The following is a 15,451-nucleotide window of genomic DNA, read 5'->3' on the forward strand; positions in this document are numbered from 1 at the left end:
GAGAAGAGCACTGATTGCCGAGCCTCCAGCAGGGCCCCCTCCACATGTTCACTCTTCCCCACTCCTGTTCATTCTCCACGAGGTGCTCACAGGCATCTCCTCAGTGTGTAACGCCTTCAACAGTTTCTCTTTGCACCAAACACTCAACCTGATACACGAAGCTCCGTGGCTGCCTTCTGCGTACATCTCCGGCCTTGGTCCCACCACAGCCCTCCCTGCCCAGGCCCAGCCAAGCCAAGCTCTTGCCCTAACTCAGATCAGGTGAAGGAGGTGAGGGTTCTCTCTGCCAAAAGTGCCCTTGCCTCCCTGACCTCCTCCCCATTTTTTACTTGCCTGGTCCTGTCTTAAACTTTAGGTCTCATCTGCAGTGTCACTTCCTCACATAGGCCTTCAAGTCTGTGGGATCATTGTCCCATGGACTCAGCAGCCTCTCACATCTCATTCAGCTCAGATCACTTGTGTGAAAGCCCCTTGCCCATCCTCGGCACCTCAGAGGAGCTCGGAAGTACCAGTGAATCTCTTTTGTAGAGTTGAGGGGAACTTAGGAATCACTTTCCCCTGATCCATGGACTGGATACTGTTGGGAGAGCTGGTTAAGATTGAGTTGTTTAAGCTGAAATCACGGAAATGTCAATGATCTTCAGTTCAGGCAATTTCTCCCATTCTCTCTAGTATCTTTGGCTGACAACAATATTTCAGCTATCTTGGTAAAACAACCCTATAACTTCATGCTGGGAAGCAGGCATGTAAGAAACTTGTAACAGAGACTGTTTTCCTGCTCTCCCATAGAAGTCTAGAGGAGGCACGGGAGGCAGCTGAGGGAGGAGGGGGTGGGGGACGGGATGGGGGGTGCGGGGGGGGGGGGGGAGCCTGCAAGGCTCTGCCTGGAAACCTTCAAGGTGGGCTGTTGCCTCAGGAAATATGTCACAGGCCCTGGCCTTGTGCAGAGCCTGAAACCTGACTGTTGGATCTCCCCCCTGTAGGGCTGTGCTCTTAAAACTGTGTGAAGAGGGGTGGGAGCTCAACCTGATGGTTGGATAAAACGAGATCTGATGTTTGAGTAAGGGTGCCCTTGCCAGTGGGACCAGAACCCCAGAATCTGTACTCCACTCCCTGGGCTTTTGTGTAATTCACAAGAGCGGGGCATTGCTTCTCCCATGAATGCAGTGTTACCTCTCCCTTTCTGGGTTTCCCTGGCTGACCCCCTTTCACTTCTGAGGGACAGACCTATTTTTCTCTTTAGACATGTTAATACCTTTTGTGAAGTTAGACCTGAGCACTATTCTTTCTTTAATTCGACCTTGTCTCTGAGCCTGAATTCTCCCCAGCATTTGTCTCTCCTGAGTGAGATCTTGGGAAGCACTTTGGTGAGCAATTAAAGTCCAGGAACTTAGAGAGTTCTCGGAGTGAAATACAAATTTTTACCCTTTTTGAGTTTTTCATAACCTTTTTTCTTTTTCCATAACAAAAGTATAAACTAAACTAGCACAGTCTCCTCTCTCTTGACTTAGCTGCATTGCAAAAAAAAAAAAAAAAACCAAAAAAAAAACAAAACAGTGCAAATTTAGGCCAGAATGAATGAAATGTGGCTATCCATCAGCAGAATCTATTCAGAACAGGGCCAGGAATTAAGCAGAAAGAGTTTTGAAGTTGCCAATTTAGATGTAAAAACAAACACAGCAAAGGTAACACACATTCCTACTCATGGTAAAGTTACTCAAGCAATCCTTCCAAGTTTATTTGCTTTTGTACTATATATAATTTTAACATAATTATAATTTTAACTTCTACATTTTAGGTATTCAGTAAATACTTGAATGAACAGCCAATGAAAAGAATTAGAAAAAGATTTAGAAAAGAGGCTGCTATAATTATATCAGTATGTTAAAAAATAAAGTTTATCATATTTTAATAACAGCTAATATTTTAGTGCTTTATATGTGCTGGTCACTCTTAGAACCTTGACATCATTTAATTTCATTTAATCATCATAGTTTTATGCTGTTGATACTGTCATTATCTAATTTTTTTCAGTTAAGGAAATTGAGGCAGAGAATGATTAAGTTATTAGGCTGATTAATTAATTAATTAAGACCAGGACTCAAAGTTGGGTCTGACCTCAGAATTCTTTTTCTTAATCACTGGCTTATACTGCTTCCTGGTTACATGAAGATAAAGGAGGGATAGGAAGACATTTCAAGTGGACCTAAGGACTCAAACACACTGTTGTCTTAAGGCCAAAACAAAGCCTTTTGTTTTGAAGAAAGCACCCTTACACAATGAAAACCTGAGTCGTCAAGACTCCTTTTGTTGATTTATAACCTGAACCTGAGGGGAGTAGGAGTTGACCTGATGAGTTGGTGGGGGCTGTGGGAATGTTGCAGGAAGAGAACAGCAAGTTCTCAGGCCAGAAAGGTGGGCCGTCAGAAAAGCCTCGCAAGTGGTTTTTCACTGCTGGAGTGCACCGTGTGCCTCGCTGAAGTGGGGCAAAACAGGAGACCAGGACCAGCCAGCAGTGTTCATTTTATCCTCAAGCGAGAGTGGCAGTGGGTCTCTGAAGACATTTTTTAAAAAAATTATAGCTTTATTGAGATGTAATTTACATAAAATGTACAAGTCAGTGGCCTTGAGTATATGCAGAGTTGTGTAGCCATCACCACAGTTTTTGAACATTTTTACTGCTCCGTAAAACAGACTCGTCACTCCCCAGTGTCCCCTCCCTCTCACTCCTGGCAACCACTGATCTACATCCTGTCCCTGTGGATTTGCCTGTTCTGGACATCTCATCAAATTGAATCATGTAATATGTGGGCCTTTAGTGTCCGGAGTCTTTCACTTAGCATAATGTTTTTGAGGTTCATCCGTGTGGCAGCATGAATCAGTAATTCATTTCTATTTATAGCTGATTAATATTCCATTGTGTGAATATACCACATTTTGTTCATCAATTGATGAACGCTTGGGTTATTTCAACTTTTTGTTTTTTATGAATAATGTTGCCATGAACTGGTGTGCAGATTTTTGTGTGAATGTGTTTTCATGTCTCTTGGTTATATGCCCAGGAGTAGAATTGCTGGGTCATATAGTAATTCTATATTTAACTCTTCAAAGAACTGCCAAACTGTTTTTCAAAGTGGCCACACCATTTTACATTCGCACCAGCAGTGTATGAGGGTCCCACAGTATCTCCATATCCTTGGCAACACTTATTTTCCATTTTTTAAAAATTATTATTATAGCCATCCTAGCAGGTGTGACATGATATCTCATTGTAGTTTTGATTTGCGTTTCTCCAAAGACTAATGGTGTTAAGCATTTTTTTTGTGTACTTATTGACCATTTGTATATCTCTGGAGACATATCTATTTAGATCTTTCGCCCATTTTTAAAATTGTGTTGTGTTAGCATTGTTAAGTTTTAGATCTTTTTATACACTATATATGTGTGCGTATATATATATAGATACACACACACACACACACACGTACACACATACACATATATACATAGCTTTCCTATGCTGGCCACAGTGGTATCACAGACAAATCTGGACTCTCTTCCAGGGGAAGTGAACAAATGGTCATGATGGTTTGACCACTAGATGACCTTCAAGGGCAGAGAATGGTAAAAAAGAAGTTAAGAGTCCTACCTACCTGTCCTCAGTAGTGTGTCCTCCTCTAACGGGGTTGAGACTCTTTGCAAACCTCAGCAAATGTAAAATGCATTAGTAGAACTTCCTGGATACAAAGGTGAAGAAAGTAGACAGCGTCCCTGTCCTCATAGAGTGTGCAGCCAGAAGGTTTTACACATTGAAAAAAATATATATTGTGTATGGAAACCCCTCCAAATCTAAGAAGAAATCTTTCAGATATAAAGCTTACATTATCTGGTAAATATACAACTATTTAGTAACATTAATTAAAGGACTATAGAAGAGAGGCATAGTTCATAATAAAATAATTAGTATATTCAAACACTAGAATGTTATGCAGCATTTAAAGTAATGACATAGAACAATCTATAGCAATACGGATACCTCTCATACACACAAAGACAAGTTACAAAAGCATAATCATAGTATTGTACAGTACAGAAGCATATTACCTTATAATACAATGCAGTATAATACAGTATTGCAAAAGCATAATACAGTATGTCAGCTGTGTAAAAAAATTTATATATAAAAAGCATTCATAGAATGACCACACCACTTTTATTGTAATATGTATTACCATCTAGGTTGGGAAGGAAGTTGAGGCTTTACCAAATTTTATAAAGTAAAAGGATTTAGCAAATATGAAGAATTTAACCACTGTTAAGTCTGTGGGTGCATGGTTATCTTATCATGTTTGGTGCTTTTCTGTGTATTTTAAATGTTTAATGATTAAAATGAAAAAGGTAAAATGAGTTTCCATGCTGTGCCACTTTTCTGTCTTGTGCATGCATGTTTCTATATTCTATGCCTTTAACTGGTGTTCTCTATCACATTAATGTTGTATTCCTCTAAGGAAACCTTGTAACCACAAGTTCCGTATGGCTAAAGAGATTTGGGAGTTTATAGGGGATGGGAGGTCTCAGGGGCATCGTTCCTTGTTTGCCAGCAGAGGGCGCTGTTACACAGCGGATGTGAGGTGAGGCAACCCCACCCAGGCTGCTCGCCAGCTCTCCTGGTGCAGTACCTGAGCCTCCCAGTGTGAAGTGCTGTTCCTCCCAAGTGCAGGAAAGAAGTGTATTTAAGTATATGCAGCCTTCCTTATGCTGGTGGGAGGGAAGGGTCACAGAATCCACTCATTTGTCCATTTACATATATCATATTTCCCTGAATATGGTTATTTCTTAGGCTAACAATACAGAAATGATGTCTGGTACGACATGCCAAGAACTTCCTTTGCTGTTGAGTAGATAAGCCTGACACTGATGTGTGATGAACTTTTTCCTGTTCAATTGACCAGAGAACCTTCCTTTTATTCTCTAGGTGGAAAAGGATTATTCTTACTTGAAGGAGATATGTGATCATCAAGCAGAACAGCTGAGCAGAACCAGCCTAAAACTGCAAGAGAAAGCATCAGAGAGTGATGCGGAGATTAAGGACATGAAGGAAACCATATTTGAATTGGAAGATCAGGTGGAACAACATCGAGCTGTCAAGTTACATAATAATCAACTTATCAATGAGCTGGAAAGTAAGTGAAATCAAGCCCTAGTGCAATGTGGATCAGGAGTGAGTAGGACATGAAAGAAACCAGAGTAGTGGGTGACAGTGGGAGGGTATATAAGAACGTTTATGGAAAGTCTTTTTTGTTTTTTTTTAAGTGTTCTAGAATCTCCTAGGAAAAATGGCAATCAAGAAAGATAGAATAATTAATCTCTTAAACTAAGTGAAAACCAGGTGGTGTAGAAGAAAAAATTGTTGAACATGAGTCAGCAATGTAGGGTGATTATAAAAAAGAGCAAACACATTTTGGAGTGTTATGTATACTGTGTGTGAGCCACATTGCTAACTATTCTCATCAAGTATTGACAAGGTGTGGTCTGTTGGATCTGATGGATGCAAAGATGGGTGACAGATGGTCACACTGATTGGAACAATATGTGCTCATGGTGTCAGGGAGACAATTCCAGCATGTGTGCCATTGATGGTAGGATATCAAATAACTTACAAAGTTGGCCACTCGGTTACTGAAGAGGCACCAATATATGGCTTATTTATTAATTCATTGTTTGCTTTGAATAGGGTAAGACATTTTTAAAAGAGATTAAACATTGCCTGCTTTGTCCAAGTAAGTCTTATCAAATGATCACATCTAATGTGTTTGCTTTTGTAGTCAAAGAATTAATGCACCGAGCTTTTAATGACACTAACCATTGCTAAAAATAGCATAGCCAGTTGCCTGAAAAGTTCCCCAACATGCACAGTTCATCTCAATTATTCGTGGAATCCATATCTGCAAATTCACCTGCTTGCCTAAATTTATTTGTAGTCTCCACTTTCTCACAGTCATTAGTGGACACGTGCAAAGTGGTAAAAAATTTGAGTGTCCAAAGGTGAATTCCCAGTTCAGGTTGAACTTAGTGACACTCCGATGTCTTGTTTCATCTCCCATACTATAAACAAGTGTCACTTTACCAGTTTATTAAGTGCCATATTTTTTTGCCTTTTGTGCTTTTTTTTTGGTGATTCCATGTTTAAAATGGCCTCCAAGTGTAGTCTAGTCCTAAAATGCTGTTTAGTGTCCCTAAGTGCAAAAAAGCTATGATGTACCTTGTGGAGAAATATGTGTATTAGGTAAGCTTTGTTCACGCGTGAGTTAGTGGCATTGGCTGTGAGTTCAGTGTTAACATGTCAGCAGTGTTCACTGAAACTAAAACTTCTGGAGAAGGGAGAAGAAATTCACCATTCTGTATGTGAGACTGCTCGAGAAAGTGCTGGGTGACAGAGCTGTGGAAAAGATAGAAAAGCAGCTAAATTTGTGGCTTCATGCAATAAAAGCTGATTAAAAAAAAAAAAAAAGTAGTAGACAGCACTGTTGTGAAGCCAAAAACTAAAACAATTTACAGTCACATTTTTTAGGGTCAGGAACACGTTAGACCCTTCTCAGCTAGTGCTGGCCAGCCCACATGGTTCAGAAGGTCACATACTAGTGAGAAAAGTTAAAAACTTGCAGGTGAGGCAGGTAGGACACATGAGGAGGCTACAGGAGAATTCGTAAAAATTCCATGTTCACTGTTAGGCAGGAAAAGGGTTATGTGGGCAGGCAGGTTTCCAGCACCGATGGGTTGGTCTTTTTAACAAGGGTGCTGGCAAACAAGCCTCTATAACACAAATAGCATTTCGTTTGATGAAAATGTTGTGACCAGAAGCTCACAGAACTGAACCCTGAATTTCCCATAGGAAAAATAGTTTAATATTCTGTAATTCGGTGTGCATGACAACTTTATGTAACTAATACAAATAATAAGATTGACCGTATATTCTTTACCTTGATAGTTGGTGGTGCCGGGGTTCCATTCTTCCTTAGACATGGTGGAATTTATAGAACAGTGGCATTTAATGTCAGTGTCGTTAAGAGTGTTCTCAATGGTCTAGCTTGAGAATGCAGCAAAAAACTAGCTGCCATAGTCAGTGTAAATTAACAAACACAGCACCATACTTGAAAAGTATAAAGTCGAAGAAGAGAAGTCCAGTTTTGTTTTGTTTTTTTGTTTTGTTTCATTTTGTTTTTCTTTTAGCGATATACTGCTTTTGAGAATTTGGTTGTGTTGTCCCCAAACCCTTAAAAGTCAGCACAGATATACCAAGAAAGGAGCCTATAACTAAACGTCCAGAGTACTTGGCAGGCCCAGTCCTTGAGGTTGTAGCATAACATATCTAAAATTGAAAATAACACAGACCATGTATCTTTTAAGAAGCTTTTTAACTTCGTCAGGGATGTTAAGGTATTAAGATGAATTTTCACTAGGCGGCCCAGGGACACACAAATCCGGACTTAAACAATCACTCCTCCCCATAAGGTCCTTGAAATAGAAAAATAAAATGTTAAAGAGAGTTTTCTCATTCTGTAGCATTGACCCCAAACAAATTCTCAGGCCCCACATGCTGAATTAGAACTGCTGGGGTAGGACCTGACCCTGTGGGGTTTTATTTTTTTAAGCTCCTCTGATAATTCTGATTCATATCCATAATAAACAACTACTGATCTGAAATGGATCATGAGGAAGCATTGAAGAATTTTAACTAGGTAATGGACGTGATCAGATTTAAATTGAAATTACTCTGATAGCAACATAGAGAGAATTGGAGGCAGAGTGTGAGGGACTAAAGATGATCATAATTAGGAAGAGGCAGTCAAGTCGCCCGTGAGCTGTTCAAGTGCACACACCCATATCCTGGTTGCCCTTGAAGAATCTGATTCTGTGGATTAGAGTCTATGCTTTTGAAGTCACTTGGGAACAAGTGCTTCGGAGGTTTAACTGTGATTAAGAACTGCAACTCTAGAAATGGGCCTAAAAGTCACAATAGTAATAACTAGTCATATCTTCTGTTACACAGAAGCCTTCTACCTCACAGCAATAAACAGACATTCGGGATGATGTATGCAAATATCAGGGAAGCCAAGAGTAAATGTAATAAGTGTGAGTGGCTATTTAGATCCTTCCCCGTAGTGCTACCTGGTTGTACCACCTGTCATCCGAGGGTATAACCTAACAAAACACCACTGGTTTTCTAATTCATCTTATTTTCTGTCTTAGGAGAACCTTCTGCTTCTGGCTCCCAGTTTTCAGGGTGCCAAGAATGAAGTTTATAGTAGAATGGGTGGATTTTAAAGCCTATTGCCAAATCTGGATCTGATCCTTTGCTACCTAGCTTGTCTTCTCCCAAGTCTTGTATCTCTTCCAACTCCTGTCTGACTTGTTTATTTCTAGGCAGCGTGATGAAGCTAGAGGAACAGAAATCAGACCTGGAAAGACAGCTAAAGACTCTGACTAAGCAGATAAAGGTGAGATGCAGTTGCAGGAGGGGATGGGGACCATCTCCATCATTTTTCTAGAAGTATCTCCCTCTTAGGTTTGGAAATCTTTGAAAAATAACCCTGATTACTCTCTCTAGCCTGTTTTCTCATAGTACATTTCCATGGCAGGGGCCCCGGAATCACAAATTAGTATTGGCAGGAAGTAAAATTAAAGCAGCCATTCAGTTTCAAGATGGGGAACTCCGATAACACGAAGCTGTAATTCCCACCTGTGCCTTTTTTCAGTAGTGAGCTACCATTAAAGCAGTGCCTCACTAAGTACTGCCCAGCTAGTCATTCTCAATGATTGGAATGGGGGACCCTGGAGCCCCCTGTCTGGGTGCCAGCCCTGGTAGCATCTGACTCGGGTGTGGACTCTGGCATTTTCAGGAGGAGACTGAGGAGTGGAGGCGGTTCCAGGCGGACCTGCAGACTGCTGTGGTGGTGGCCAACGACATCAAGTGTGAGGCCCAGCAGGAGCTGCGCACTGTGAAGAGGAAGCTGCTGGAGGAAGAGGAGAAGAACGCCAGGCTACAGAAAGAGCTGGGGGACTTGCAGGGCCACAGCAGGTGGGTCACAAGCATGGCCGCGCCTTCGCGAGTCTGAGGGCTTCCGCACAGAGCTTGGCTTCTCACTTAATCATCATGCATGGCGTTCGTGCCGCTTTTATGTCTCTCCGTGCCAAATGTTTACTCTTTTCTAGGCTCACTCTACCATGACTGCCACTGCGCAACTAGGAATATCCCATCCAGTGCTGGTTGGTCCCTGCCCTTTTCTGACTGAAGGTGATGAGGAAACTCTTCACTTCCATATGTACAAAAGCTCTAGCCAGGTTTCTCCTGGGTTGAAGGAATAGAAGTCATATCTACGATCCATGCTCCTTGAAGCTAGTGTTTATTAGTGCAGGGACGCACACATTTCGTGGGCAGCAGCCACACCTTTCACAGTCAGTCGTATACAGCGAGAGAAGCTGGACTTGACCCCAGGGGGACTTGCCACCAGATAAAGGACTTGTTCCTTCTGGCCCAGGGACATGCTTCTTTATTGGCAACTCCTATGGGCTACCTCAAACAGCCCTTCAAATAACCCACTTTCTTTAAAAAGGGTGAGTGTGGAAAATATACATCTGGCTGATAGGTAACTTTCTCTCCTGTTCTTAAGGGAAGGAAAACGCGTAATGTATGGCCCCAGAGAGCATTCTTAACAGCAGAGTTTCAGAGGGAGGTAATCCTAAAGTGAGCTCAAAGTTAATTATTGTTTAATATTTAAATGGTTTACAAACAAGATTATAAGTAGTGTTTTAGGCTTTAACTAATGTGGTGTTATCTTTCCCAAGGCAGGAATAGATGTCCTTAAATTTGAGATTCTTGGATATTAGGAAATTATTTTGAATTTCCAGACATCTCTCAAATATGAAATGTAGTATTTCTAAATCAGATTCCAAATGCTGATTTATGCGGTCTGTCCTTTTTACATGTTTTCCAGGATGAGGAAGGTTGTTCATTGGCAAATTCTGAGCCTTTGGATCTGATGTATTATGAAATTTCATGATGCCGGAAAGAGTAAATTTTTTCTCAGAATTCTGTTTCGATTCTCTTACAAAACTTGCTTCAATTGATCCCTCGTTCCTTTGTTTATGAATTTTATGTAAGATAGCCTTTAGAGAAGGATTAAGATTAGATGAGGAGCTGAGTCCACGATTCACTTTTGAAAAGCAAGATCATTATTTTATAGTCATACCTGTACCCTCTGGCCACCAAAGCATGTGAATTTTAAAATAAGGTAGAAGAATAGGAAAACTCGATTTTATAGTGTTCCCTACAAAATGTGAAGTCATTTTAGTTTATTTTGTGTCTGCTTTTATTTGTCCATTCGTCTTGCTTTTATATTGTGCCTTTGGAAGAGGAACCGAATCCTGACTTGCGTTGCTTTGTTTGTATGTTATAGATAAATGCTAAAAGACAAGTCTTGAGTTTGTGTGGTTTCCCTAATAAGTCATCAATTGAGATGTTACATCTCTTACATAGATTCTAAGATACAGGCCCAATTATACAACTTGAACCCTGATAACATAGGAAATCTCTGCATGCATCTTGACAGTTTAGGACTCTGTATGCTGTATCCTACATCTTCAAATTTAGGGTCACTTTTTTTTTTTTTAACACAATATGTTTCTCTTTTGATTTTCCAGTGATTTGCAAACGTACCTCCTAAATCCAGCAGTTTAATCCCTTATCACAAAACATTTCAAATTCTAGAACTTACACCAATTCAGAACATGGCATATTACTGAAACTGTAGGCTTCAGTGTGTCTCTTGCCTATCATTGCATTGGGCAGGACTTCAGACGTCTGCCAGGGCTGTTTTCATATCTGATTCTGCACTTCTCTGGCAAACTGTCTCTTCTAAAGAGTTGACTATTTGAAAGTTACTACTCGCTGATGGCTCAGTCACTTCCTGAACTTACCACATGATCAAGACTTGAAACCAGCTCCTACCCTCAAAGGTCCTGAAGCAACATAGTGTTTCCGTCTTGGCTGAATGGGTTTCTTGACTGAAACTCAATTTGACTTTGACAGTCATCTGAGAACTCAAAAGTCATTCTTGGTTCAGACACAGCCAAAGAACTTGCAGAAAATTCTCTGATGAGGTCCTCCAAGTACAACCAAGAGAAGGTAAGAGCATCTGAAAAACACTTTGATGGTAACACAGAATTAACTTGGGCATTCTTAAGGAACATAGATAGGCTAGTGGACAAGAAAATTAAGTTAGCGTTTATTACCAAGAACTCAGTAACTAAAACACAGTGGCATATTATTTAACTTAGAATTTTAGATAACTCAAAAGCTTAGCTCATTAGTAATCATCGGGTCCTGTTATATTTTAAAGGTATTTTTATTTTGGAGTCAGAACAACTGATGTTAAGATATACAGGAAAATGAGTCTCTAGTTTCATCTTTGCCACCAATCGGCAAGGTTTCCTTCCCAGACCTAGTTCCTTCCTCTCTTAAATGAGGAGATAAGAGTAAGTTGCTTTGTCCCCTGTAAGTTCTGCTATTCTCTGAGACTAATTGGTCAACTGGCTGTTCTCTGATAGAAGAGCCAGGAGTTCAAGTGCCAGCAGTACCATCTTTCCAGTGCAGTCCTTAGAACCTCCTTGACACAATGGCGTGTTCACATTTTAGCTGGGCTGTGGACCCCGTCTTTCTCTTCCAGAAATGTCAACAAGCCAATGTAGTTTTTATGGACCCGAGTGTGATATGTTTTACTGGACGCAAATGAGGATAATGAATCACTTTTCAACTCTGGCTTCTTCTAATTTTGAATCATTAAGAGAAGGACATTGAAATAAAGACCCTCATCAAAATTAAAACATCAAACCTTTTTTCTGAAATGTTGAATCCTCGGGCCTGGCAGACACAGAGACTACACATGTAGCTTGACTTAATGATTTGATGAGCCACATATAGCCTTTCTAAAGAAAGATGAGCAGTATATGACACAGGCTTCTCGAAGAGTAGCAGGAAAAGACTTAAATGGTTTTTCTCTTACTCTGTAACAGTAAAGACCATTAGTTTTTAGGTGAGTTACTTGATTTTTATGTATGTATCATATGACACCAACAGGCATCTCAAAAAAAGAGGTCATTAAAAACACTAACTGTGTCAGTTTCTGAAATAGAATGTCTAAAATTCAAAATGTGTTTAGCGTGTGCCACTGGCTCTCGCGTTCTCACCCCTGAAGCAAGCAGCATGGCTGCGTATCACTGCCAGGCTCTGGAATTGGCTTCTAACTCTGTGTGCGCACAAACGTGTTCTGCCCTAACGTCAGTCCTGTGCCTGTGTGACCCTTCGTGTTGTTCTTAAAAGCTGTATCACAGACTCTCACTGAATATTCTGGGGCTGTCACTCAGATGGAAAGTGTGGAAGTTGGAGGTGTAGATTTTTGAGTCACTACGCTGTCTTTTCTAGCTCTCTTGCAGCACATGCTCTGATAAGCATTCCTGGCCCTGATGGAGGGAGGAGACCAGCTCTCATGGAGATTCCTAAGCAGTTTCTGAGCAGACCTCACATTAGCACTGTAGACCGTCAGGGACCTATGGCATTTTATTTTGCCCTTGATGTAGAAACAGGTCCTCTGGTATCCCAAAAAGCTTAATTCTTTCACTCTCATACTACTTGTTTTTTCATAGTTTAAATTTGCACTTATGGCATTAGATACATAGACGTTAATTCTAAAGTATTATGTCTACTTCCTTGCTCCCCAACCCCCATCTATAAAGATTGGCTTTGAAAAGTGTAGACATGTGCTTCCCTTAGGCCATAAAATCTTTTTTTTTTCTTTTTTGGCCGTGACTATAGCATAGTAGAGGGACTCATGAGTCACTCTGTAAATTACAGAGGGTCTGATTTTGTTCATCTTGGACATCTCTACTTTACCAACACAGTTGTCTGTTGGCGATGGTCCAGGGGAGGAGCCTAGTAATGGCGCTTTGAAGTCTTTGGCATTTTCTGTCTGAAGACCTTTGACTTCCAAGAAAATTGGAACAATAGGAATTCAAACATGTAGGTCTTATTCTGGATATTAGCTTTTCTCTGTGGGACAAGTGTCAGCTGTTAATTCTTATATTTGTAGACAAATGTCATGTTGCATTAAGTAACTCCTTTACCAGCCTTTCCCCTCCCATTTCTATTTTCACAGCTCCATGGTCTCTGTCAGCTAGCAGAGCATTTGATGGAAGAAAGACAGCTCAGCCCTTGCCATGATGGGGATCTACAGCCATTTCTATGTGAAAGGGGGAGTAATGTAGAGGAGAAATTCTCTCTTTATAAAGAGCCAGATTGTCTCCTTATAACATCCATTGTTTTACAGAGTCATTGCAGTCAAGTCTCATTACCTTTTTTCTACATTTTGGAATCAACTTATTACAAAAAAGATAATTCTTTTTCTTTTTCTCAGAAGATTCAGCAGGCTTTTATTTGGAGCACAAAGTGAAATTGTTATGGGAAAAAACAAAGTACAAGTCTATTATGAAAAAGTTTTGATCCAACTAGAGCGTTCAGAGAGAGCAGTAGCATAGCAAATTCAGAGCACTGGTGAATGCAACCCATGCTCATGTTTTACTTTTTGGAGTTTATTTTTGTGCTTCCTTTTGCGTATGGTATTTGATAATTTTGGAATTACACTATTTAAGGTAAAATAGGAAGCTATCTGTGTGACATCTCATTCTGAAGAAGTTAGAAAGTTCTGCTTCCTTTATATCATGGCTTGATCATGTCTGTTTTAGCTGGAGTCTGACTTCATTACCTCATCTGAAACAAGCCACCCACTAAGTTTTGGGTTGGTTTCCAAAAATCTCTGTGTTAGGCTTAACATAAATAGATGTTCGATTGATAATAAAGAATGTAGTTAAACAAGATAAGTTTATGTGGTGACAACACTACTTGAAGTCTAACTAAAAACTAACGAACAACAACTTAACTCCAAAGGATGCCTCATGAATAAAATTTACCCTGGAAACTTAAAAGATTTTTTAAATCCAGAAGCATAAAGTTCAAAATGTGGTTTTAAACTTTCAGAAGTACGCATGTTGTGAAGATCTGTATCTAGTTAGCAGATCCTACTGCAGCTCTCATGTGAGAAACTAGTGTACAGCCCAGACATCATCAGGGCATTAGCAGCTACGCTATCCAAGGGTTAAGACAAGAGTTACTGTCCAATCCAAGGAAAATTAGGAGCAGGAATGCTCTTTAACTCAGGAAGACATTGTAGGGTGTTACACTGGAGAGCACTGAATCACTAGAAAAATATGGCCTGGTAATAGAAAGAAGAGAAGTTGATGTCTTCTGTGTAAAAATAGTTTAAACACTTGCTGGAATTGTCCTAGTAGGATAGAAATTTATAAACTGGGAGGGCTTTACCTCAGGTCGAGAATTATTAGAATGACATAAAATACATTACTGGGTGTTTTCTAATAAGAACAATAAGAAAAGTGCAACCTTAACTTAAAATTTACAGCTGTATTTGTACACCATATTTTGATCTGTCTTTACTCTGGGGACTGTTGGATATTTTTATATGTAAATCATATATGAAGTGCTAAATAAATATGTTATTATTTAGAAGAGTCTGTTGCCTGATTATTTTTATCATTGGCCACGTTTCTGCAGAGATTTTATTTCATTTTGTTCTCAGTTTTCTAGTGCATATAGTTTCAGAACTTTAAAGCCACATCAAATATCTAGAATTTGAGGTGGAAGCAAGCTGGACTTCCAATTCAAGTTGTAGATAGGAGGTTGATTTTAAATATAAATGTCATTTTTTTACATGATTTTAGTATTAGAACAAGAGGGCAAGGATCAAACATACTAATTTCACATAAATTAATTTTTAAAACAAAAGCTAGTGTATCAGAAAATATATCACATGGAATTTAAAGTCTAGATTCGCCTTGTTGAAAAACAAGTAGATCATTAGGTGATTTGATGTACTGGATTTCCTAATTACAAAGTAAATTTAGGTATACTGATAACAAAATGGAGATTTATAAAGGAAAATTTTAATCTTATAGCATCCTAGGTAATCAATGTTCACAGTATATGTTTTTCTTTACCTCTCCCTTTACTCATATAAATGTGTAGGGTTCCTTTCTTTTTCTTTATAAAAGTGGGATTATATTCTATACATTACTCTGTGCCTTTATGTTTCACTTAACAATGTATCATGGGCATCCTTCCAGGTCAATATATACGAATTTAATTCATTTTAATAGCACAGTATCCCAGAGAATGGATGTGCCCTAGAATATTCAAATATTGCCATGCTGATGAATATTAAGGGTATGTGTTCTAGATTTTTTCTTTCCAAATAATGCCATAATAATAATAGTCCTTATTGATACAGCCTTATGTTTCTATTTTTATAAGATGGGTTTCTAAAAG

General features: G+C 39.5%; 1 protein-coding gene across 8 annotated transcripts in view; it reads left to right on the forward strand.

The window, feature by feature from the left end:
- The window catches only part of SPECC1 (sperm antigen with calponin homology and coiled-coil domains 1), a 239,842-nt gene that overhangs the window by 156,599 nt on the left and 67,792 nt on the right, over window positions 1-15,451 (forward strand). For 4 of the 8 annotated variants that reach the window (XM_016145133.2, XM_016145134.2, XM_016145135.2 and 1 more), the window contains 3 exons: window positions 4,976-5,183; window positions 8,425-8,498; window positions 8,901-9,079. In XM_016145133.2, the coding sequence (XP_016000619.2) occupies window positions 4,976-5,183; window positions 8,425-8,498; window positions 8,901-9,079 (461 nt within the window). The other 4 variants (XR_004951614.1, XM_016145137.2, XM_036223721.1 and 1 more) reach the window with 4 other exon arrangements.

The sequence above is a fragment of the Rousettus aegyptiacus genome, unplaced genomic scaffold (assembly GCF_014176215.1).
Source record: "Rousettus aegyptiacus isolate mRouAeg1 unplaced genomic scaffold, mRouAeg1.p scaffold_m13_p_6, whole genome shotgun sequence".
NCBI lineage: Eukaryota > Metazoa > Chordata > Mammalia > Chiroptera > Pteropodidae > Rousettus > Rousettus aegyptiacus.